The sequence below is a fragment of the Pavona decussata genome, unplaced genomic scaffold (genome assembly GCF_977016875.1).
Source record: "Pavona decussata unplaced genomic scaffold, jaPavDecu1.1 SCAFFOLD_137, whole genome shotgun sequence".
Lineage (NCBI taxonomy): Eukaryota > Metazoa > Cnidaria > Anthozoa > Scleractinia > Agariciidae > Pavona > Pavona decussata.
In genome coordinates this window covers 3,118,373-3,145,000 of record NW_028145550.1, presented here as the reverse complement: position 1 = coordinate 3,145,000, position 26,628 = coordinate 3,118,373, and the positions used below count along the sequence as shown (strand labels likewise).

General features: G+C 40.0%; 3 protein-coding genes and 1 long non-coding RNA gene across 4 annotated transcripts in view; 2 read left to right on the top strand and 2 right to left on the bottom strand.

Annotated features, from left to right (window-relative positions):
• LOC146467353 (uncharacterized) overlaps positions 1-1,509 on the top strand; it is a 4,968-nt gene extending 3,459 nt beyond the window's left edge. Inside the window, exon 2 of the mRNA XM_085126039.1 lies at positions 868-1,509. Within this exon, the coding sequence (XP_084982165.1) occupies positions 868-1,509 (642 nt within the window). The remainder of the gene's footprint in view (positions 1-867) is intronic.
• A 7,838-nt stretch (positions 1,510-9,347) lies between these two features.
• LOC146467352 (uncharacterized) lies at positions 9,348-13,450 on the bottom strand. Its single transcript, XR_014867748.1, has 3 exons — positions 13,340-13,450; positions 12,774-12,846; positions 9,348-10,451 (listed from the first exon to the last, which is right to left on the bottom strand). It is a non-coding gene; the product is annotated as an uncharacterized LOC146467352 (long non-coding RNA).
• Positions 13,451-14,696: 1,246 nt separating this feature from the next.
• On the top strand, positions 14,697-19,715 carry LOC146467351 (uncharacterized). The gene has a single exon (XM_085126038.1). It carries the CDS (start codon positions 14,742-14,744, stop codon positions 19,713-19,715), a length of 4,974 nt encoding a protein of 1,657 aa, XP_084982164.1. The 5' UTR covers positions 14,697-14,741.
• A 4,745-nt stretch (positions 19,716-24,460) lies between these two features.
• On the bottom strand, positions 24,461-24,793 carry LOC146467350 (uncharacterized). The gene has a single exon (XM_085126037.1). The coding sequence runs from the start codon at positions 24,791-24,793 to the stop codon at positions 24,461-24,463; it is 333 nt and encodes a 110-aa protein (XP_084982163.1).
• Positions 24,794-26,628: the final 1,835 nt, after the last annotated feature.

Genomic DNA, 26,628 nt, shown 5'->3' with positions numbered 1-26,628 from the left:
TCATCCCTGGTCTGAAACACAGCAAACTGGATATTCGATGGGAGTGACTGTTAGTCTGCGCTAGATTTGATCAAAAAGACGGAACGTGCGTGGAGAGAACCACGCGACGAAAGCATCCTGAAGAAATTCCCAAAACCCTCAAGGTAGGTTTTGTATCAATTTATATTTCATCAAATTTGTTGGCCAAAACCTTATTTACTAAATGTAGGTAGCAGAAAAGATGATAAAAGATACTTTTGAAGCTGATTTTCTCTCTCTAAAGCCTGTTTGAGCTAAATACTAGAGCTCTCAAAATTACCAATTTTGCAATTTTTTGCAATTTGTCCCAGGTGTCTTCAGCACCCATGGCCAGAGTATAGTTTTCCCCAAATTGATTTTATGATATTTAGAAACGTCAATATCTATGTAATCTCTGCTGCTAATTTGGTTTATGTGGAAAGAGTACTTTCGGAGAAATAACGAATATCGTTGTGCTTGTTTTTCCTGCTTGCCTAAATGGCTGACAGGGAACATAGTACGACGGGCATTTTGTTCTTGTTTATAAAACCCAAATTATTGTAACGGCGAATTTTATAAACTGGGAGAGTGGTTCTACCATCTGTATGAATTTCATTTGAATTGGTTCACATCCACCCGAGAACCAGACTCGTTCACTTTTACTTTTTGAGAGTGGAACTTTTGCTCAAAACATGGTCCCAAGGCCGACGTCATATAGTGCGGTTACCATGGCAACGATACATCTGCCGATCCAAATATGGTTGTTTTTGTATATCCCCCAAGGTAACCTACCTACACACAAAAATTGAAGAGGGGTTAAAATTTTTCATTTCCAACTTTGCTTCACTTTCCTGGAGAATTGCTCTTAAGGAACCACTGCGCAAAGTTCTTGGTAGAACACTTCTCTCCTTCAGCGAGCTGAATACACTTCTCATCAAGATAGAAGGAGTAATCAAGTCCAGACCTCTGACCGCAGTAAGTGACGACAACAGAGATCCATTACCAATCACACCTGCTCATCTTGCCATTGGCAGATCACTTAAACAGTTGCTTGACGCTGAAGATGATCAATTGGAAGATTCTAGTAAGCGAATTATGGAAAGATATCTCTATCTCCAACGAGTGCTCAACCACTACTGGAGAAGGTGGAAACAAGAGTACTTTTATCAGCTTATAGTGAGAAACAAGAGGCAGAAGGAAACAGCACCCATTCAAGTAGGAGATATTGTGCTGGTCTCTGAAGATAACGTTTCTCGTGGAAAATGGCCACTAGGTAGAGTTGAAAAGGTCCACCTTGGCAAAGACGGACTTGTACGAGCTGCAACATTGAGAGTACAAAAGAGCATCCTAACTAAGCCTGTACAACGTCTGCATAGATTGGAAATAGAATCTGCCACCCTACAAACCAGTCAAGAAGAAGAAGTTCCTTTACATGGTGGGGAGAAACTGCAGTCGAATGTTTTTCCTGCTCAGAGTGTTCCTGTGTCTGTGAGGTTGCCAGTTCATGTCTAATCATAAAGCTGTGAACCTAACTCGTAAGTGGGACACTAAAGAGATTTAAAACAATAGAGTCTAGGTTAACGCTTATCTCGTATCTAGATCTCAGTGACTGTGGGAGATCCGGGTACGAGATTATGTTTACCCTATTTAGACATGTGGTGGGGGGTTTATTGTGCCCGCGGTGACTTTAATTTTAAATACCTTTTTAAATATTTGAGCAAACGCCCTAAACTTTAGGACTTTTTCAGAAATTTAACTGGAGAAGATTTGAAGTAAGCAGTTTACTTAGTGTTTATAGACTTTAATGTTACCAGGGCAACCAATGTTTGACTCCCCGTTGTTTTTTTTTTTTTTTTGGCTCTCAATAGTGTTCCGGTATTGGTTTTGATTATGTTTCGTTTAATTTCGGCGCTTTCCTGAAGTTTTGGGGAAAACCCAGAAATTCAAGATGTCGGATACAAGATGGCTGCCATTTGGCAATCACATATTATTACCACCTGATATGACGTCATCACCTCACGTTGCGGACCTCAAAGGATACACCTTCAAACGTCATATCTATCCTCAAAGTCCTTTAGTCACTATCCTTGCTTTTATATTTGTAAAGTTATATGGGGTGGGGGGGGGGGGGGGGGGAAGGGGGCACAATCAGCTTTCCTCGGCCCCAGAAGACACAATAAGCCCGATCTAGATAGGGTTGACGTGAAGTATTAGGTTTTACTAATGTACTAGCTTATAGGCCAAGGAATTTGAAAGCGCATCACGTTCTCGCCGTACATAGTCAACTTCCCTTCAGTTACTTAGTTATAGAAGGTGAATATTGAGTCAGCTGAAAATAGAGGTGTTGCCTGCTATTGTACCTGTGCATACGTGCTGCACATCTCGAGATACTCGGTTACCCTATGGGAGCTGCCTACTAATACAGGAATTATTTTTGCGCAGTTTAAAACTATACGGAGAAAGCAGAACTTGGCAAGTGCTCTTGGCATCCCAAAAGAAAATTGGGGATAACCATACATTTTCAGAGATAATTAAAGTTACCTTTTTCCTTAGAGAGGAAATTTTTGGATTTTCATTTTTTTAGATAAAAATAAACTTCCCAGTGAGTTCTTACAAACAAAAAAAGAATTTTAGAAAAAGAGTGAGTATTTGCCGAGAAACTGGGACGTAAGCGATTTTCACGGGAAGTTAAATGTTTAGTTTGATTAACGGCATGTTGCTGCCGGTGTAACCACCCGTTGCGATCATTGCTTGAACGGTCTCTCTATAGTCTTGAATCCCTTCATTCTTGCACTTCGAATATCCTGCAATTAGTGGAAGAACTTGCGTTTGTTCGAGTACGACACTGATATTAAAGAAGACAAAAGCTTTAAAGTGCCCCTAACCCTTCAATTTGTTTTCTTTTGGTAGATTTCCATATCTTTCATGAACTCATTTTCGAAAAAAATTTTGAGAAATATTGAATGCTTTTTTTCCTACGAGCGCTAGAAGTGAAGGCAGTCTTGTCGATATTTTCACCTATCGTTCGCCTTAGTCTCCCACTCGGCCAAATATGGAGTGTGACGTAAGAAAAGGACATCGTGCAAAAATATCCCAAGATTCGCGGTAATGCTTCAATTGTAAGCAGAGAAAATGGTTGAAAAATGTGTGGTTTTTGGATGCAGCAACTCTCCAAATGTAGAGAAAGGAATCAGCATGCATAAGATTCCTTCTGAATCCTTCTGGTGTCCTTTTCTTACGTCACAGCTAAGAAAGTGTCAATTATCGGACGCTTCTCATTGGCTCGTTCCTAATGAGCCCACGAGACAAAAATTTGCCCAGCGGGGCTTAAAGGGCGCAAAAATTTAAAAATTTCAGTAACTTTTAGCGCTCGTAAAATAAAAAGGATTCAATATTTCTAAAAAACATTTTCGAAAATGAGATCTTCACAGATATGGAAATCTACCAAAAGAAAATAACTTAAAGGGTTAGGGGCACTTTAAGCTACACTTTTAAGTAGATAAAGGTCTTAAAATCTTCCAGCGAAGCGAATGTATGGAGACGCGCTTGTTTCAATTCGCGAGTCCGTGAATCGCGCTTCATGAACTTCCTATTATATATTTGCGGCTGAACGTTATCAGATCACTTGTGTTCGGGTGCGTAAGACTTACAAATCTCGGCAAGTGGAAACAAAACAAAAAAGCAATTGAAAAATAACGCTAAGAATTATGTCCTATGTCTTGATCTTTTCTCACGTCGGCCGTCGCTATAAGATAACTAGTAAAGGGAAAGCCGCCGCTTTGCTTGTAGCGTTTTCACAAAGACTTACTGTATAACGGTAATTTCCAAAGCGTTAAACGGAGTCAACTCTTTTAAACGGTTCCGTTTAAACGTTTTCTTTCAAGCGTCAAACGAATACTTGTTTCCTATTTGCAGCATTAACAATTGGGACGTTCATTCAAGAGCGAATTTTCACCCGAACTTTCGATGAGCAATTTCGAAACTTCGCAATTTTCAACAATATTTCGCTCGAATACATGTATTCGCCGGCTTTTCGACTGAGGAGTAGCACTGAAGAATTTTCGTTTTGGCTGAGACAATACATGCGGTTACGGTAGTTCCCCGATAATTCCGTAGCGCTTTGTGCTAATAATTTTGCCCGCCTCAGCCGCTTCTGCTTCGGCCCAACAGCTTTACTTGATGAGGTCGGCTTCAGTCCCCATTTTGGTTTTTCCCATAATCATTACAGATTTCAAAATCGACGTGCGCGTAAAACAAACACCCCAGATATCCAACAAAATGGTGAAAGAATTAATTATATTACTCTGGAACGCGAGTACGTGCAAAAGTGAGAGAAAATTTTCACAGGAGGTGACCGGAAGAAAAAGTAGCTTGCAAAATGATCGGTTAATTTTCCATAAAGGCGTTAAGGGGCGGTACTTGTTTGTGTAGCGAGAATTTTTTTCAAGCGCTGTTTGCTCAAACTTTAATTTTCGCTTGTAGGGGCCACTTTCAAGAGTTACAACTCAACAACGATTTAACCGATTTCAGTAAAATTTGGCCAGATGCTAGAAAAATATATAACCAATTAAACCATGTCGGGGAATTCGATAATTCTAAAAAATCTTTCTTTGAAAGCCATTTCTGTGCGTTCACTCCGCATGCTTTTCTCGCAGTTTTGAAAATGTTTCGTAACTTTTGAACGAAATCGAATTAAGAAAAACCCCGACACCCTTTTTCAGCTTTTGGGATCCTGACCTGGAGAAAAAAATCAAACTTCCAAAATATAAAAATGACATTGAGTTGGAACTCCTGAACGACGATCTGGACCATCAAGTTCCGACTTTACGGAAAACCTGGGAATTTTTTTTCGAGGAAAAGCAATAAAATATTTGAATACCCAATTCTATAAGCTTTAATTTGATTTGGGTTTTGGGTATCTGTGATGTAACTGAGAGGCGCTATGTCTGTTTAACTGAGGCCACCCATGAAGGTACACGGTAACCTTAAGCTTCAATTTAGGAAAAACTGCCATAGATTGCTTTATATTTTGGTGCTTTTTAGAAATATTATTGCTTAATTATTTTTGAAAAAATGGGCGGTTACCCCCAATTTTCATTTTGGATTTCAATAGCCCTGGCTAAGATTTGATTTTCCCAGCAAAGTCATAAACCGCACAAAAATACTTCTGTATTAGTAGGCACCGTCCTTAAAGTCGTCAAAATAATTCTGTTCAGTTAAATAGAGGAAATCCGAAAAAAGTTAAAATTGAAGCTTGAACGGGATTCGAAGGTTTAAAGTGCATATGAAGTGAAAGACATTTTAAATAGAACAAGTGTTCTTTTTATGAATGTTTTTTTTTTGTTCAAAAACTGATGACGTCACATAATGTAAAGTACAAAGAAAATCACTAAGGTTATTACCAGTTAGTTTTCAATTGGCTGGAACATATAAAACTAAACTTAAGCATTGGCCGACTACTATTATTACTACCACTACTATACTTCTACTACATCGCTACTACTACTTCTACTACTCCTTTAACTGAGTCCCTAGTAGTTTATCAAAGCTCAAAAAGCTGTCCCGAAAGAATTTTCAGCTTTTGAACAAAGCCCTGTTGCCCCTTGTGTGGAGGAAGGGATTGTTGGCCTTGCCCGATGACAGGTACACGTTGTCCTTTAGAATAAGGAGAGCGGCTTCAGGCTGTTGGGTCCGAAGATCAGAAAAAAAAAACTGATCATGATAAATCACAGTAAAAGTCTTCGTATGCATTAGTGAAGTCTTCCTTCTCATCGATTCCAAGGGCGCCTGCTATCCTTTGGACTGTGATTCACTATACATTAAGCGTAGGGGTCGCCGACACTGGAGACGACACAATGCTTTGCACTAAGTTAAACGGCCTTTTAAAAACCTTTTTCCATACCCGGAAATCTTTGAAACTACCACTGCGAAGAAAGATTAACGAAGTGTTACCAGTAGAACTAGACACACACAAGGAGATTTTTTACCGGGACCTACACCCGGGAACTTATCCCCTCTTGTGGACCTTTAGTTAAATTTGGTAAACTCCACAAGTCATTCACTGGCTGTTCTAGTTCTCCCTTCGACGTCATCCGATCGGTCCTGATTGAGGCCTTTTGTAGCGCAAAAAAGGTTCTTTCAACGGCGAATAATGGAGATTAAAAGGAAAGGTCTTACAAATTGTCGTGTTTTGCTTAAAGATTTGCCGTTTGTATGCTTGCGATATTTTTTTGTGGAAATGAAATTACCTAAGGAGACGATAAAATGTTTCTGATTTCATTGATATTCAAGAAATATTAATTGTTTCTATTACAAGTTCTGTGTGTTGCAGACGGGGAAACACCATGTTTAACAAACAAAACAACCATCAATCATGCTTAAGAGATAAAAAAAAGAAGCCCAGCATGTTTTCGCAACGTATTTTTTCTTTTATAAATGTTTGCGCCAGCACACTGCATTCGGGAAGCGACATTTTCTGTTTGACAATGCTTAGATAGATAGATTTTTGAGTTTCGATTATGCTTTAGAAACAGTTGTTTATATAGCAACTGTTGTTTTTGCACAAACTGGAGCAAGTTTAGAAACCAGGGGCCAGATAAACGAAGCTGTCCTAAATCAAGATGTCAGTATTGTTTTTTAACAAAAGCTTATTGTTGGAAAACAACAAACTGTCGCTGTTCAGAAACAGTACTTAGGATACATCTTAACTTTGGAGAGCTTCGTGAATCTAGCCCAAGGAGCCACAGTTGGATTTGCTTTTATACGTGTCATTCTATTTCGTGTAGAAAATAAACTGCTCTTTTTGACAACGCAAAGTAAATGTTAGAAGCGACAACTGTTGAGAATTTTTTTCCATAAGTATTTCACTTCCAAAACTGAAATCATTTTGCGCCCGTTAGCAGGGAACCAATCTTTAAGCAATTAAAATATCCTGACTATGGTTTGACGGGAAATAAATTAAAGGTGACAATAAATTAAAAAGCTTCATTTATACCTTATGTTCTCTTGAAATATTATAACAGAAAGTTAACTAGTGTCTGGTTGAACTAATTTTTACGAAAATCCTGTCAAACGTCTTCGGCATTCGAATTAGGAGAAAAGAGTTTAAAACCGCAAATGACTATTTTTCGAGGAAATATAGCACTTTTGATTGAATATTCTGGCAACTGGAATTCGGTTAGGGAGCATCCAGTCATTTAATTAATTAAAAATGGGCTTTATGCCGTTCACAATTTTGTTCTTTTACAAAGTTTGATTTTCCTACTCCAGAAATGCTTTTCACAGCTATCAAATTGGGTTCATACCAGCTATTTTCTAGTACTGCAGTGATTTTTTTTAACTAAAACCTTTTTTTTGTGAATTCCTGCTTGTCTTTCGTTGGAATATAGGTTGTCATAGCAAGGAAAGTGTCTAAAGCTATTCAAAACATTACGTTCTGTTCTGGAATTCGCACTTTAAAGTACTAGAAATGAGAAACTGAATGAGAAATCATGTGGGTTTACACAAAAAAAACATGAACCTTTCGGTCGCATAAAAGAAACTTATCGATTTTCGAAAGAACTAGATTTTAGAAACGTTTTTGTGGTCCATTACCTCGAAACTCGAGGAAAAATAATTGACAAATTATAGATAAACAAAGAACCATTCTAACTTAGAGAGAAAACAAATACGTATTTTTTTGCTTTCAGCTGTTGGCTCTCGCTCGGTGTAGTGTTGTTGTTTTGAGGCGGCTTGGGTGGTTTGCATTATCTCAACTAGATATTAGTTTCAGTAGTGTGCTTGATATTTAAGACCTTGTTTTTAACTATATTTATTTAGTGTTGCATTGGACAAGGAGAATATGTGAAAGCTCAAATTTTAATTTTCGATAAGCATTGGCAAAGAAACGAAAGATAAAAGACAAAGAGAAATTGCGCTTGAAAACAAAAACCAAAGAATCGCTAGGGGCATCGGTGTTGGAATTGGACAAAAGTTGGCTTAAACTAAAGAGTGGATAGAATTATTTTGATTGACAGTTGAAAAGAAATTTATAAAACGAGATCGATTTTCCGAACTTGTAAGCAAGGTATCGATTATCTCAACGATCAGTGAAAATTAAATAACCATAAATACAGATTGTTTTCCAAGGAACTACACAATTTTTTTTAATATTTTAGGCAAAAGGGTTAGAACAAAAGAAGGAGTTAATTAAGCGATTACCAATGAAAATTGTCTTTATCGATCACAAAAGTAAAATCAGAGAAAAGAAACGAAAACTAGAGCAGAAAGAACTTGGAAAGAATTGTCTTTATTCTCGCAATCCAGTTTTCAAATTTGGGTGTGGGTTGTACATGTATCATTTTCTAGATGCTTTCACCACTTATTTCTTATCCTTTGCAACACTGTATATTGACGTAAAGTTAAGTACTCTGCCGGTTGAACAAGGTCACAAAAAGCGACATTGCAAGTTAGACAATTTTGCAACAGTTTGAAGGAAAAGACATCGAAGTTTCAATTCAATGTTAAAACTTTATCGAAATAATCAGTATTTCTCGACAATCCTAAAACGCTCCTTCTTCTGTTGCATAATTTTCTCTTGAATTGCCATGTCGCTTCTTTATTTCTAAAGTCGCCTTCACTCGGCAAACTGAGGTTTCCAATTTCGTGTGGTCAAATGAGATTTGACGTGTTAAAACGTTGGAAAAAAAAAAAACAAAACAAAACAATCTTTCAGCATGTTTGAAAGCCTTTTTGCATGCAATGTTTATTCACGCCAACTTGTATTTGACAACACAAACTTGCAAACTTTATTTAGCTTTGTGAAGATGTCTTTAGATTGTTAAAGCATAAGCTACCTCGGAAATGAAACTTGAGCTAAAACGAACGTTTCTTTGAAAATTTCAAACTTTCGCTTTTTAAATTGAACATAAATTGGCAGTTGCTTTAAGTTTCTTTCCGAGGTGGTTTAATTTGGTCTGGCGGGTAAAATTGCAGGGTCACTCTTTGAATTTTTTTTGTGAAAGAGGAACGTTCAAAGAGTATCCCGTTAATTTTTTTTTGCCAAATTTGTTGCCAGAGGAAACGCTGTGAAAAAATTTTCCCAAATTTTCCCGCCAAAAGACTTAGTATATACAGGAAAAAAGTTTGTACACACCTTTCAATTAATTAATTAATTAATTAATTAATTAATTAATTTTTACTTAATTAATTAACTAAAAGCATTCATTGTATAAGACAAACAAAATGAAGGACACAACTGAAATTGAAACAATTGTTTTCTTGAGTGTGACTTTTATTACTGAAATTTAAAAGTTCTTTTATTAAATTATAATCACTTACTGAATGCAAATATCAAAGTTAGCTATTAAAAATTAAAAAAAAATACGGCGCATGCGTATTTTTAGCGCCCGTATTTTTTCTAAGTCTTTCGGCGGGAAAATTCAAAATTTTCAAACAAACAGTAACGATATGGGAAAATTAAAAAAAAAGGGAAAAAAAAAAAAAGAAACGGCGCGTGCGTATTTTGGGCTTTTGGCGGGAAAATTTGACAAAATTGAACAGCAGTTACCCTAACAACAAACGTGAGGCAAAAATATTGCGCAAGAATTAATCAATGCATGAAATTTGATTGAAACAAGAATGATTGTGGCATTGTCACTAAATTTTGCTGAAAATTTCCATTTCTAGACAAACTAATATTTCCAAAAATGTTTTCCAATTGATTCATAGGAAAACTGTTAGTTTTAGAAAACTTCGAACACGGTAGACGCAATGTAACAAGAACTTTCCATGAAAAATCTAGTTTCACTTATTTGTTGTCATAACGAACGATTCAAATACGCTGGCAATGATTTAGTCTAAATATTTATTTTGAAATCCATGGTGTTAGCCGACATTGTACTTGAAAATGTTCTGGGCCCAGTTGCTAGAAGCATGGCTAGCGCTAACCCAGGTTAAATACCATGACATCCTATAGGTTTTAATACCTCTTAACCAATGGTTAGCGCTAACCATGCTTCGAGCAACTCAGCCCTGGCCGCTAAAAATTAACCAAAATGCATATTTAAAACGTTTACAGCCAACTGTAATCACCGATGAGTACAACTTTTCACTATATATTCCATTAAACCCAGCTGTACACTAAAATTTTAAATCGAACTTCGAGAAAAAGACTTAAAGTTGCTACAATTGAGAGAAAATTCGAATCGAGTTTGGATTGAAATGCAGAATTTAGCTTGAAAGCGACAAAAAACGCGTAAGAAAAATTCACATGGAAATTAAATGCTAATTGAGGCTCTTTGATAAAGTGCGTCTTCGTGTTTACATAGAATTCGATTCACCGAAGAAAATAAAGTTCTGAACTTAGTCGGCTTTTAGAAAATAGTTAATACTTATGTTCTATCTTGACTAAAAAGTGCTTGACTTGCTCTTGTTCCTATGTTTGTGTTGTCAAGGCTTGTCTTCTACAAAGCCTCCTGAAAGATAAACAAAATGTGCAATTAGAAAGTTAAAAAGGCAAATCATAATCACCTTTTTGTTTATATTGGTTCAGTCTACAAGGTCAATCATTTAAGGTTCAAAATATTTTGCTTTCGCGACTAAAATATTGGAAACTAACTAGCCTTTGTACATATTGTTTACGTTTTGCTCAACAGGGCTGCAATTACATGCATTTAACACTTGTTTTAACTAACCTTTGATTATACACTTTTATCTTTTTGTTATCTCATATTACAAGTACGCTGTCATCATGTCATGTATTAGCCAATCATTTTTTTTTCCATGTATTTTTTCAAACTTTAATTTAAGGAGCCGTTACTATATTTTCCTTCAGTATAGCTCTGGCCCTGAGGAAGATTAATTCCATTGGTCGAAATATTGGCCACTAATAAATCTGCCCTTTGCCGTAGTGCCAGCCTTGCATTCGGTTTTGTATCTGTATCTATTTTATGGTTTGGTGGTGTCGAGTATAGTAGCTTTGACCACTTTCCTTATACTGAATCATTGATGAGAACTAAGAGTCTAAAAATTGTACACGTTTATAAGTTCTCACCATTCCATCTACCACCCCTCCTGTCCACCCTCCACAATATAATGACCCCTCCAGTAATTACTTGTAACTTGATTGCTTTGGAGTCAATTCGATTATGGCCCAAGCAATTCCAAGCGTGACCACGCATCCCCTCCCTCCCTCTCCTCCCTGGTATTTGTCGGGAATTTGCCATTTTCGCCTTGGAGAACAGAAAATGCCGAACGGTGGGGTAGGCCAATATTGACACATAAACCCCATGGTAAAGCTTAGAAAAACGAACAAATGCCCCAACCACGGATTTTTGACAACAATCAAAAGATTAGAACTCAAACCAGTCCACCTTCAATGCTTAGTTAAGTGCAGCGCGTCACACTTAGCATTGCTCCTCTCAAAAACAAATATTTAACGTCTACATATTAAAAAGTTTATTAAAAGGTTTTTAAAAGTTTGTATCTCAAATCACAATTATTATGATTGCGCCACCATCGTACGAGAATGTGAAGATGACAGGGAAACGATGAATGCAACTACGTAAGACTGCTGTTATACAGTTGTGCCTTTTTTTTATTATTTAAATGGATTAAATCTGCGCAGCACAGTGGTCATAAAAAAAAAATGAAATAGATAGGTATTTCACTCATTTAGTAAAATATGAAAATTTCTCCATTGCTAAGGAAATAAAAATTTAAAATGACCCACATCGCCTTGAAAACCTCTGATGACAAACGCCCCACCATGGGGATCAACAAAATGACAAATGCCTGATAGACACCCAGGGTGGTGGGACAGGGGGGACCATGCAATAGAGTATTCATTATGGCGGATCTAAGATGGCCAATTTTTGTGTGACGTAGTTTGAAGTTTTTCTTAGAGCCGAGACACACGGCGTAGCACTGAGGCTAACACTGGCACAATATCGCGCGCAAGAAAATTTGAACGTGTGATGATGGGAACTTCTACTCTTCCAAACAAATTGATGTTAATTTGTTTAAAATTGATGAAGCTTTTTTTAAAAAGAGGAGATAACATTTTAGTGTTCTTAAAATTAGTTATGATTACCACCCGTTTACGCGCGTAAATTTCCCGCGTGCCGCCATTGTGGGTTTTATGACGTCAAACGGTTGCCGCTATTGTCAGGGAGCGGCAGATTTGTTTTTTGGTAAAATTATTGAGCAGCCGAATAAGGTCATGGAATCTAAATTGGTGGCGCCAAGAAAATTTAAAAGTGAAAGTACGCGATAATAAAATCTGATTTGTAGAACAATAAAATCTCCACTTTTTGAATCAAGCATTGAAATTTAGACACCAATTACAACAATTTAACGTCAATTTGTTGAAGAGTGGAAGCTCTCTTTAAACCATATGAACGTCTTCTTATTCTCCTAGGTCGGAAATGTTTTGTGCAGGATTTTCTGGTATATGTGGACACACCGTTTTATGTGCTAAGCTACGCGCAATGTCACAGCATGCGTTAGAATGGGTCGCTATCAATACCAAATATTCGATGTCATTGGCATTAGGTATCGATACTCACGAGAAAATAAATATTGCTCTTACCGGTAACGAGAAACGAGAGCGCGGAAGTCATTTACCAGGTAAAAGCGTAAGGAGTTATTATAGAGAAACTTAATATTTAATCACGATGCCAACTTAATGTTGTAGGTTTTCCACGCTTCGAATTTTCAAAGGCCGTGAGCTCCGAAAACAATCTTCAACAACTCAACTCAGTTAATATTTAGACAAACACAACTTTATCAAAACTCACCATTGTCAGCAATGTCTTTAATTTTCTTCTTTCCTCGCTCCTTCCCATCAATCTCTCTGCTTGTATTGAATCCCTATCAAAGAGAATAATTTTTTATTGTGAGGGACTTAAGTCACGATTCTGAGCTATACTCGCAGAAAATATTTAAGGGCGATTTAAAGAGTGGATGAGGCAGGGTGGGCTGTAAAGGAGGGCAGATGAGTTGCATACCAAACCAACCCATCAAAAAAGTGAAAGGAAGCAATGTTATATATAAAGCAGTACGTGAGGTATGAGGGGTTAATGCCCAGATCAATTTGTTTGAAAGGCGAAATCCTGTCCTTAGAAACCTCCTCAAACCCCCAAACCACGAAAAACCTAGCCATTGTTTAAACCATAAAGACAAACCCGCTTCAAATTCACCATTCCCACGGCACGGTACATGGTCAAATGCTCGGAGTATACCCGAGGGATGTTAATGGTTCGATTCGATGGGGTAAAGCGTCTCCACTCTATGAAACGTGCAGGTTAATTAAAATCGGCAAACATTTCTACTAACCTAAAACAAGAAATCTAAATAAACTCACCTTCTGTCGTCAATGCGCCTTCTTTCGCTTTGTATTGAACTTCCACTTTAACTTCAATCCGCTGCGCCAAGTTCAGTGTTGTCCTTTAAATTCAATGTACGTTTGGTTAATATGATGCATAGATCATAGTAACTGGCGTAAACCGCCCAGTTGTAATGCGCGTCAAAAGAATCAGCTTGGTCGCTTAGGAAAGCCTCTGAGACTCAGTCAACTTTCAATGTCAATTGAATTTGTTCGTAACGCAAGCAAGATAGAACATTAGCATTTAAAGGCGCCTATGGCAGCTCCACTCAAACAGATAACTTGCGAACTTAACCTCTGAAACAGCTAACTTGCGATCGGTCAGCTTTCGCTGTCAATCGAATTTGTGCGGTGCATTCATTAAGTAAAATGAAACGTTAACATTTAAAGGCATTTACGGCAACCAATTTCAGTTCATTTGGTTCATCTCTCAGCCAGTAGAATGATGTTCTTATTTAACCCAGATCTGTGCACTGATACAAATACCTGGGCCCAGTTGTTCAAAGCCCGATTAAGCTAATCCTGGGCTAACGTGAACTTAGATTCGAGTATATTTACTGGAGAGACGAACTGATCTGATTTGTGACATTTTCTAGTTATTGTTGTGAAGTCCCAGGCGTTCGTGACCGCGTGGGACCTAGACCGGATGTAGACTATTATAGGATATTAAAAAAGCACGTGGAATGAAAATGGCTGTCGTATAGATGAATTTTTTGTTTGTGAAACGACAAATATCCATAGTGGTCCTTCGAGAGCCGGATAAAAAGAAACGGCGATGGGAGATGAGGAAAATACGAAGCGGAAACGCAATCTACCGAAATATTTAAGCGACTATGTGGGAGTGCCAGGACAAAACAGCGACAAAACCGAGAGCACTTCGGTCACTTCCAGCAGTAGACACAGCAGCAAACAAGGCAGTCGGACGAGCAAGAACACTTCAACCACGTCGAGAGGACGAGCCAGACAGGCCGCGAGGGAGGCAAATCTCGCAAAACTGAAAGTGGAACAGCTCAAAGAAAAATCTCGACTGGAAGTGGAAATTGTTGCTCAAAAAGCTGAACTTGACGCGCAACTGAAAATCAAAGAAGCACAACTGGAAGCCGACTGGAAAGAAAAGGAGGCGATGCTCTTACAAGATGAAGCGAGTGAAGATGAGATTGTTGATTGCTTGAAAGAATTTGAAGAACTTGTCGAGAACGCAGCTGGCGCCGAAAACAAAGCAAAAACCGAACCGAAGTTGGAAGATATCAAGAAAGAAGATGCCCCCGAACAGGATACAAAGTTCAGAGTAAAGGAGTGGTTGGAGAAGATAAATCCTAAACAGGAACCAGCCGATGATGAGCCGAGGAACAAAATTCGTGAGTCTGCAAAGGAAAAAGGAATGGTTGGGGACTGGACAGCTTTCAGTAAGCCACCTTTCTTATCTTCGCTTCCTAAGATTAATTTGCCTGTGTTTGATGGGGATCCATGTCATTGGCCGAACTGGTATGGAATGTTCAAAGCGCTTGTTCATGACCAAAAGCTCTCCAAAACACAAAAGATGATTTATTTAAAGGCATCAGTAAAAGGGTCGGCAGAAAAGGCTATTGCAGGAATGTTCTTTGATGGAACAATGTATGAAGAAGCTATCAAAGAGTTGAAACATCGGTTTGGAAATCCAGAGCTTATCTCCAAGTCTTTAATTAGAAAGCTTTTGGACTTGCCAACACTGAGAGATGAAAATGTTTTAAGTCTCAGGTCATTTGTTGACAACCTGCACAATATTGTCAGGACATTGAAAACTTATGGTCATGGTGCAGACCTGCAAGCAGCCGCCAACATGCAACAAGTTATGGAAAGATTGCCGCCTAGAATTGCTGAGAGGTGGAGCCGACGGAAGATAGAGCTGGAACCAAAGAAAGTTGATCTCAGTGACCTAGACAGATGGCTGGAGACAGAGGTGCAAGTCAAAGAAATGGCCTATGGAGGTAGCAGTGAACCAGAGAAGCCTAAACATGAAGGAGGGAAGTCCAAAGCAAATGCAAGTAGCTCAAGGTGGCAGGCAAGACGGCAAAATGGGCGAGCTAACACATTCGCAACTTCAGGAGGAAAACTGGAATGTGCTGTCTGCAAAGGAGATCATCAGATTACTGCGTGTGAGACCTGGAAAAGAGCGACTGTGAACGACCGATGGGAGTTAGCGAAGAAACACAATTTATGCTTTCTGTGCCTCAAGAGGAACCATCGAACATGGCGTTGCTCATCAAAAGATTCCTGTACAGTAGAAGGGTGCGGTCGGAGGCATCACCCACAGTTGCACAAAACAGAGGAAATGTTAAGGTTAAACCCATCGGCTGACACATTCCGCCCTGCACAAGCTGCTGAAGAGAATGCACAACAGACAGGAATGCCCACAACCTATGCAACCTGCGGAGCGATTGAGCAACCTGACACTGTGAGACGCACTGGAAAAGTGGCTCTTCAGATGGTACCAGTAATTCTAGAAGGGAGAAACGGTATCAGGATTAGAGCAAATGCATTCCTAGATGGAGGTTCAGGTTCATCTTATCTCAGAGAAGAGGTAGCTGATACTTTAGGCCTAGAAGCAGAACGTCGACCACTCCGTGTTTCAGTGTTTGGAGCAAAGTCTGTTGTGACGGATAGCAAAACTGTGACTGTGCGTGTAGAAAGTATGGATGGTGCAACCAAGAGGGAAGTTCTTCTGTGGACAACTCCAAGCATATGTGAAATGAAAGCAATGGATTGGTCCCAGAGTAAGAAAGGATTGAACCATCTTCGGGATTTAGAGATTCCAATGCCGGTTGGACGTGGAGAAGTCGATCTACTCATTGGCAGTGATTACTATGAGGAACTGCTTCTGCCAGTTGAGCATCGTGTAGGCAAACCAGGGGACCCTGTGGGTGTTAAGACACAGCTGGGATGGACAGTTGTTGGACAGGTGCCAGGTGGAGTTAGTGGGTGTCGTGCAGCAAATCACACTTACACGTTTCATGCTATTCCTACTCCAGAGTTGAAAGCTGATGAATTAATGCGGAAGATGTGGGATGATGAACTTGTAGGACTCGCTGATCACAAGAGTGAACCGCTGACTGCAGAGGAAATGCTGGCCGCAGAAAAAGCAAGCAGGTCAAGACGGTACCTTGATGGGCGTTATGAAGTGGGGATTCCCTGGGTGGATGATCAACCACCATTGTATTCCAATCGAGCAGGAGCTGAGGGCCGACTCCTTTCGCTCGAAAAGCAGCTCAAAAGAAGGCCAGATGTTGCTGAGAAGTATTGCCAAGTGATGGAGGCGAATGTGGCGAAGGGTTATGTAAGGAGGGTGGAGCCAGGTGAAATTGATGATGGAGCGAGCTGGTATCTACCGCACTTCCCGGTGGTGAGAGAAGACAAACAGACAACCAAAGTGAGGATTGTCTACGATTCAGCGGCGAGGTATGGGGGAATCAGCTTGAACGACACCATGTTGCCGGGTCCCAAGCTGCAACAAGACATCTTCGATGTGTTACTGCGATTTCGTAAGAACCCTGTTGCCCTTGTAGCTGACCTCACTGAGATGTTTTCGCAAGTTGTTATGGCGAAACAAGACAGGCGATATCACCGCTTCCTGTGGCGAGGGCTAGATCTCACCAGACCCCCTGACGTGTACGAAGCGATGAGACTGTTGTTTGGTGATCGAGCTTCACCGTACCTGGCGCAATACATTGTACGACAACATGCTGAAGACCATAAAGATGACTACCCAGTAGCAGTTGCTATCATCCTTCTTCAGATGTACATGGACGACATCATGGCGTCGCTTGAGACTGACGATGAAGCGATAAAGACTCGTGATCAACTCATCAAGCTGCTTGGTGAAGCGGGCTTCAAAATACGGCGATGGTGTAGCAACCGGCCTAAGGTTCTGGAGGATGTGCCACTAGAAGATCGCGTAGCAAATGTTAACATTGAGGAGTCAGAACTGCCATGCATGAAGGCGCTTGGAGTCCAGTGGAACGCTGAAACGGACATGTTTACCTTCAAATTGAACCCACCAATGGACATTGACTACACAAAGCGAGGATTCCTGAAGAAACTTGCAACTCTATTTGATCCCCTTCAAATGCTAGCACCATTTACAATCAGAGCAAGGATGGCAATTCAAGAAACTTGGCTGCTGGGACTGGGTTGGGATGATGAGTTCCCAACTGATTTGAAGAAGAGATGTCAAGGGTGGTTTAATGAGTTGCCAGAGCTTGCTGGAGTTCGGGTTCCGAGGTGTTATCGTGCAGAGGGAAAGCGTGTTGTTGACAGCTCGATTCACACAATGGTCGACGCTTCACAGTTGGCGTATGCAGCCGTCAGTTATGTCCGGCATAAATATGAGAGTGGAGAAGTAACGGTGCGGTTTGTTGCAGCGAAAGCTAAGGTTGCCCCCACAAAGGCAACAAGCATCCCTCGTTTAGAGTTGATGGCTGCAGTATTGGGAGTCAGATTGTCGAGGAAGGTAGCAGAGCTGTTGCAGATCCCGTTTGAGGCTTGTACAATATGGACGGACAGTGAGGATGTTGTTTGTTGGATTCAGGGACAGTCCAGGAGGTACAAGACTTTCGTCGCAAACAGAATCTCAGAGATTCATCAGAAGTCAAATCCTCAACAGTGGCGTCATGTTCCCACTGACTTTAACTGTGCTGACGACGCGACCCGAGGTCTACATGCAAGTCAGTTGACTGTGAACCACCGCTGGTTTCGTGGACCTGAGTTCTTGTACCACACCCCAGAATGCTGGCCCCAGAAGAAACGCATCCGAGAAGAAGAGACTTCTGAAGACTGCCAAGTGGAAATAGCCAAGCTGAAGATGACGTTCGTAACTGATGTTTCTGAACCATTGATGGATCCATTGAAGTACTCCAGCTGGACCAGACTGATAAGAGTCACTGCGTGGGTGATGAGATTTGTTGCCAAGCTGTCTACCAAGGTTAAGAAGAGGGACAACCTTCCAGTAGCACAGATGAAAGAGTCATTGACACCTGCTGAGTTAGATGAAGCTAGAAAGTTCTGGGTGAAACAAGCACAGAGTGAGCGATTCCCAGAGGAGGTGCAAAACTTGAACAGAAGGAAGGAAGTGAGGAAGCAGAGCCATCTAAAGGCGCTAACCCCAACCATGGATGAAGCGGGCGTGTTACGAGTTGGCGGACGACTTGCTAGAGCAGCTCTCCCTTACGATGCCATTCACCCAATGATACTGCCAAAAAAGCATCACATTACTCGCCTAATTGTAGCAGATGTACACAATCAGTGTCACCATGCAGGGGTAAATCACGTCTTATCACAATTGCGACATCACTACTGGGTTGTGGATGGTCGTCAGGAAGTGAAGAATTGGGACAGAGACTGTAAGGTGTGCGAAAAGCGGCGAGCAGAACCGGCAGTGCAGATAATGGCACCTCTCCCGGAACCCAGACTTGGAACAACCATGAGGGCCTTCGCGAAATCCTGTGTTGATTACGCTGGGCCGTTCGTTACCAAGATAACACGAAGAGTTTCCGCCAAGAGGTACTTGTGCTTGTTTACATGTGCAGCCACCAGAGCCGTGCATCTTGAGATGGCATTTTCTCTGAGTAGCGCAGATTTCTTGAATGCATTCAGTCGGATGGTGGCTACCAGGGGGAGACCAGAAGAAGTCACAAGTGACAACGGTACTAACTTTGTGGGAGCCGAGAGGGAGCTGCGAGAGCTTGTTCAGTCAATGGATCATAAGGGCATTGCAGACGACGCTGCAAACAAGGGGATCAAGTGGAACTGGAATCCGCCTCTTGGTTCGCACTTTGGAGGAGTGTTTGAGTCCCTGATTAAAGTAGCCAAGAAAACCTTGAGGTCAATTGTTGGAAATGCAGGGCTGAATGATGATGAACTCCAAACTGCCATTAAAGAAGTAGAAGCACTAATGAACTCGAGACCGCTGACGTATGAGGGGACTGACGCCCGTGATGAACCCGTGCTGACGCCGAGCCATTTCCTTGTTGGACAGTTGGGAGGACAGTTAGCGCCTCGAGTCGCTGATGAAGTAGCATTCGACCCTAGAAACCGATGGAGACTAATCCAGAGTCTTGTTAAGTTGTTCTGGAAGCGCTGGAGGGATGAATTTCTTGCGACGCTGAACACACGAAAGAAGTGGAGAGAGATACGTGACAACCTGAAAACAGGAGATGTAGTGCTGGTTGTTGATCAGAATGCACCGCGTGCGAAGTGGGATCTGGGACGAGTTGCTGAGGTGTTCCCAGGCAAAGATGGACAAGTGCGCGTTGTTCGAGTAATCGTCAAAGGTCACAACTTCATCCGTCCAGTTACTCGGCTGTGCCCACTGAATGTATGATGCTGACGCTGAGGTCAAGATTCCCATGAGAGGAAGAGCTGTACCTGGATCCGCTCTTCGGGGGGGAGCATGGAGAGACGAACTGATCTGATTTGTGACATTTTCTAGTTATTGTTGTGAAGTCCCAGGCGTTCGTGACCGCGTGGGACCTAGACCGGATGTAGACTATTATAGGATATTAAAAAAGCACGTGGAATGAAAATGGCTGTCGTATAGATGAATTTTTTGTTTGTGAAACGACAAATATCCATTTACTAATCCGAAAGGATTCGTCGAAAAGATTTTTGTCCCTTAGTTTTTCCTTAGACTTTTCTTGACAATTAGCTTAATGTGAGCCTTTAAAATCATCTTTAATGAGCGAGATGAAAACCTCGGTTAACTTTAATCGGAGATTAGCGTTAATCGGCTTTCGAACAACTCGGCCCTGGCGTGCGTTTCTCAAAACTCCCGAGAACTTTTCGGGCCCGAAAAGCTCCCCGTAAAGCTCCCGAAAACGCTTTCTGGTGTTTCTCAAAGCGCACGAAATTTTCGGGCCCGAGAAAAGTCACGTAATTTTCCCCGATAATTTTCGGGTGCTAGAAAGCTCCCGAAATGCGTTTTCGGGAATGCTTTTTTCAGTTAAATGGTTGTATTGCGTTACTATTATCAAGGAAAAAGTTATCCAAAACGATAGTTTGAGTTAATTGACAGATACTGGGCTACACTCAAGCTAAAAATGTTTAAAAATCAAGAAAAAATTTCTGAAAATCTCACAGGTTTACATGCGTTAGTGCGCGCAAGAACTTCGCATAGATGAACTTAAAGATTTTGTTGATTCCAGTAAATTTACGAAGGTAACTCTTACAAATCAGGTATTTTCAGTTGAACTTTCAAAGAATGACGACCGACAAGGCAAAAGAAGTGAAATTCGTACTTAAAAAACTTGATTTTTGAGAGATTATGGACCAAATAAAGACAGTTTGATAGTTTCCTCAGCGGTTCGCATATTGCCGAGTTTAATAACGTGGTTAAATTTTATATTTTAAGTGTATAACGGACAATTAATTCTGTCTCTTTTAACGTAAATCGGTCGAGAAGAAGCTCAACTTCAAAACCTACAAATGTAGTCAAATGTTTTCAAACTGAAATTGGACTATTTACTCGCCGAGATTGCGAAAACTGTAACTGATTCATGGTGCTCGATTTCCTGCTTTAAGAATTATTAAAGCTCAACTTAAGCTTATTTTATTGTAAAATAGAAAGCTTTCACTAAGGATATAAGTCTTCATACAGTAGACAAAGTTGGCCTAAGTTTTGTGTTGACTTAGAACATCTCGATCGCTTTAATCACGAACCGCAACCGAAGGCCTCAGTGACTTATATCTAGACTTAGGTATCTCTTAAAATATCATTTCATCCACAGAAAATGTAGAAAAAGTATTCGCCAAACAGGTTGTACAGCAACTTCGTAAAAGAAAATCAAAAACAACAACTAAAAAAACATGAAAGATACCCACCTTGTCTGATTCTGGAAAACTTTCATCGGACAACGCTAAGCTGCAAATGTGATAAGCCATTTTCTTGCAGTACAGCTTATTTCTTATATAATTATCAGCCTCCACTACAAAATTTTGAGTTCATGGTAATGCGGTGTCTGAGGACGCTAAAACTTGCTCAAAACCAAAACATTCCTTGACTTGTTTTTATTTTTGGGGGATTTGCGAGCAACGTTTTCAGTTCATTCAAACGAGTAGCCAATAGTATCATGGAAACTTTGACAAGTCTTGACGGTTTGACAGATGAACTGCAACAACGATATGAATTTGAAAGGTCAAGAATAGAAACCAAACAGTCTTCACGTTGTGAACAAGTTAGCTCAGTAGTATCTGCGCTGAAATCCGTTTTTAGGAACAGCATTTACACGTAAATTTATTTTACAAATACAGTTACAGTTTTCAGCTGGAAAAATTAAAGTTTTACTATAAAAAAAACCGTGTTCTAAAATAATCTTTCCAGCTCTAACACGAAAAGATTCCCGAAAATATCGCGAGACAATTCGGGACACTTTCGGGTGCTCTGAGAAACACTTCTCGGGACCCGAGAAAAACACCCGAAAAGCGCCCCGTAATGTTTTCGGGCCCGAAAAGTTCTCGGGAGTTTTGAGAAACGCACGCCTGGTCTTTGGTATAAATTAATGGGATTAAAGATTATCAACGGGGCTTTTTGAGGTTTACTTACACCGTTGGGGGAGAGGAGTAGGGTGGATGCCTCCTTCTGACCAGCAGTGTCCCTCCCCTCTTCCACAAGAGTGTAGACCATAGAAAACTCCCGTCGATTTTTTTTTTGTTTTTTTACAATAACATGGAAAAAGTACGAACGGAATTAGCATTATTTTCCGTTGCGAAAGCGCCCGTTACATTTCACGTCATTTCTATTGTCAGTACTCTTACTGACAATAGCTATGAGCCAATCAGCGGTCAGGAATTTTGGCAGTTATTGTAAAAGAGGTAATCAAATAATATTAATGTAGTCTAAAAATGAGATAAGTTAAGAATTGTTATTTAGACTGTTTAAAACACTGTCTTTTAAAGAATAACTGCCGTGCATGGTAACGTTCAATTTCATATCATATGGCAGGTGGCTATATCAATAAAGGTTGTCCGAAAGCCTACAACACAAGACTACAAGTTGAGATGCAAAATTCAATAATAACTTTACAAAACTCAGCTATAGTTCACCCCTGTAGAAAATAAATTCCCAGGGCAAATGTTGTTCTTATTTTTCATCCATCCCACAGCACTACCAATCATAAAAGTCACAAAACTGCAGCCAAATAACGAGGTTCACAGCTACCCAAACTTTCGGTCTTGTCGCTTAACGTTGAGGCTTTGAATTCGGACAAGTTGATTGAATAAGCTGTATATAAACAATGACAGTTCTCAGTACCAAAAATAAGTTTGAGGTAGCTTTTGCTTGCATCTGGACGTCCAAAAACCGTGTTTGTAGATTGCATTCCTCTCCTTCCTACTCTATTGCAGGAACTTTAATAGATCTCCCTAATCACCCGGCCCCACTATCGAAGAGAGGAAAAATAAAGTAACCACTCATGGAACAACTGGGGCCGGGCCTTATCCTTGTTTATTTGGCAAGGTCTCCGTACTTCCCTATACATTAAGTATGATCCAAAAGCTAAAGACAAACGGTTTAAAAATCACGACAGCTGTACGGTGATGAATTAATTAATGTTGCGACCTGTGTTTAGCAAATGTTGTACAGTTTCTTCATGCCATAAGATGACTCCTAGATAAGCCTTGGGCATATAGAATATTGTCTAGCAAGTTCAAAATATTATTTAAACGACAAAACAAAAACACTAAACAAACAATCAGTTCAGTATTTTGTCAGCCAAAACAAAAATCGCTTGGCTAGCACTTTCAGAGAAACTTGAAATAGATAACGATATTATTTAAATAATTGAACTGTGACTCGTCATCTGCATTTAATTATTCAAGCAAAATTTAACAACTTTTAGGAAAACGAATGATTGGCCATGAAAATTAAACCAATTAACTTACAACTGGACTTTCATTTCAAGATGAACTTATAAAAACTTGATAAGTCGTAGAGACATTACCTGTAATAGAATGAATGTTTCTTGAAGTTTCATTTTGGTAAATCCAGCATCGATGAACGTCAAAGCCTTGCTCTCTGCGTCGTTTTAATTTGTCTTCAGTAGTGCTTGTTTAACAGTCTTGTGGTTACCCATCGCTTCGCAGTCGCCTTGAAGCTAGTTCTTCAGGTAGATGTGATACTCCATAAAAGCTCAGAAACAAGGACTGAGATACTAGACAGTTAACTTCGCCAACGGCGCCATGTGCAAGCCATGAAAATGAGAGATGAATTAAAAATGATTTTTAGCAGTATATTTTGCAATTCAAATTGAATGATAAGAAATGCAGATTACAAAGACAAGTAAAAACATACAACGATTGAGTGGAAATGAAAAAAAAAAAAGGAAAACTGTAGTTTAGGGACGTGAGAAAAAACACAAAATTTGAAACTTGAAACGGAACTTAGTTTGCTGTGGAAAAATACTTAGTTCACATTGCAGCCTGCAAGCAGTGTTAAGGGGAGGTTAAGAAGAAACAAAATTCAAGCTGACGAAATGCACATGAATTTATGTTCGTGCACTTTTTATTCCTCCACTGAAAAACAACAATGCAACGTAAGTTGGTTTAATGAAGTAACTTACGAACACCGTCTAATAACTTGATTTCAATTAATCTAATATACACATAGGTTGCACATCTCCAGTAGATCCCACCAAAAAGAAAATAAACAAATAAAGTAGAATAAATCACTTCATTTATTTAGAGCGACGCTTAGCAGAAATGCCAGGAAATGGGAGCACCCCTTACTATAATCAGATCCTGGGAGGAAAATCAGTTTATTTCAGACATCATGGTTAGTATAGACAGAATCGTGGAGCATGATTATCTTGTAAGCACGCTTGCTCTGGTTGAGACTGGATTACAAAGAATGGTTTCCTGCGACGTTGAGCGTTACATTGCAATGGCTGAAATTATAAACATGGCTGGAAGCTGACCTGGACTGAGCGACAATGGATGGAGAACTTGTCTTGAAGTGGAAGCAGGCTTGGCATTGTCGATGATGTGTGACATGATTTTCTGCTCGTTTTCATCACCGGAGTCGGTAACATCTAGGCCTTGCTCGGAGTGATGAAAAAAGTTTCGAACTCGACGCCATCACTGATCATCCTTTTCGATAGAAAAATCTTCGACCATCATGTCGTGGTGCTCTTGTCGACCACGTAAACCAAAATGCATTGTTAGCAGCCACCACATTGTGTTTATCAAAGAACGAGGGGTTGGGTTGCCCAACTGATCGTTTTCCCATGGTATCTCCTCTTCTTCCTTCTTCAGGCTCTTTGCTTTGTTGGGTCGTTTTCCCATGCCTTGTTCGCGCAGCTTTTTCGCCTTCTCTTCCAACACTTTCCTCGATGACAGGAACTCTGTATCCCTCAGGATAGACTTTGGATAATTTTGGCTTCTTAAATGTCGTTCTAAAGCCGCCTGCATCACCTTAAGCGAGTCTGAATCGTAGTCTTTGCCGTTTTCTTTTCTCAGCTCAGCGTAGAATTGCGAGAGTGCTTCGTTCAATTTTGGGATGTCGTAGCTTTCTAGCTGTTCCTCCTTATCCCTATTTTTCGCCTACTTTTCAAAAATTCCTTTCCAATGGTCTGAGCTTCGTTTTGTGTTTTTGTTTTCACTTTCGCTTTTCAAAAGTTCAATTAATTCGTCGTCCGCTTCAATAAAATGACAAGCCATTGTTGCAACAAATTTCAAGACAACGAAAGGTTGCTATGCAAAGAATTAACCAATCATTAACTGGTAGTCATGACCTCTCTTGGTTACTAAAATTCCCCAAGATCCCCTCGATTAAGAAAAAAATGCCCTCTCTCTCAACCAATTAGCGCTCAGTAATTTTGTCCTTTAGTGATAAAGTAGGTAATCGAAATTTTAGTTTGGGCTCCAGCGAAAGGTTGACTCCATATTATAATAATTTCATCGGGCATTGCGGCGTATTTTGCGGGCTAAAATGAAGAATTCAGCAGGCTAAAATATATTTTAGCCCCCTGCTCTGAGCCAGTAAGAAAAAAGAAAGTAACGTAGCAAGCCAATCAGAACTGGAAGCCATTCAACAGTTCGCGCCTTTTTCTTGCTTGTTTGACTGGAAACGCTGCCATCTGCAAAGAGATTGTTTTGAACTACAAAATCGATGGAAAACCTAACGAAGAAGCAAATTCTAAGTCGTCTGAGCTAGATAAAGAGGACTTTAATACAGAAACTCGTGGGCGATGGTGGAAAATATGCCTGTAGTAGCTCCACGGCCGGAGGCGAAGTGAATGTAATTTGTCTTCTTTGAGCGAAACCCGCTCAGTTTAAGCAATTGCACAATTAGTTTTAACAGTCGTAGGTGACTATTTCTTCGCTGTTTACAAAATTCTGTTATTTTCCTTTTGAAAACTTAGAAGCAAAGATTCTTTTGACAAATTTTGCGGTGTTCTGCCAAAGTTTTAAGTTTTTGTGACAACGAAAGCTTTTGTACAAAAAAATAAACGCCGACGCGATTCCGGCAGCGTTTACAGAAGTAATCGCGGTCGCTTACTGTATTGTCTTTGATTCCTTTGGTGAATGCCCCCTAAAATTAGTATAATAGTAATAGAACTCATTTTAGCCCTCGCCTACGGCTCGGGCCTAAATGAGCCTGAGTCGGGCCAAAAACATTTTTACGCCCGCGAACATCAACTCTATTGTTATATTCTACTGGGTTGACAGCAGTACACTGCAGGGTCAGTATGAGAACTGGTTGGTCTGCCAACTATGATTTGACCTGTTCCTTGTTCCCACCCAAAGGACACTGTTAATTATGCTCGGTTATCGTTCGTAGGAAGAAGTAGCGAGGTGGAAGCACTTGTTCGCCACGACTGATTTCAGTTTTTCAACCTAACAGGTCCTATCTAAATTTTTAGCTTTTAACACGAAAAATGTTTTGCTGTCTCTTGTAAGACTCGTAAAAAACATTCATCTTGAGGAATTTCCTCAAGAAATTACCAAGAATTACCATATTACAACGTTAGAGGTAATTAAGCGCTCTCCCATGGACAATGTAAAAACTTACCCGCAAAAGAGCTTTGACCGAAAGAAGCCTAGAGAGTCTAACTGGTCTTTACGACCTTGATCTATTTAGATTAAATACAAACCTTGATCCCAACTTAAATGCTAACAAGACGCATATGTGCGTGAACTTGGGCTTCTTTCCTGGCATATCCAGCTGTAAACGCCAGAAAGTTGACGTGATAAAATCTCAGTTGTCATTTGTCGATTGTTTTACAGCTCAAGCATAGTACAAG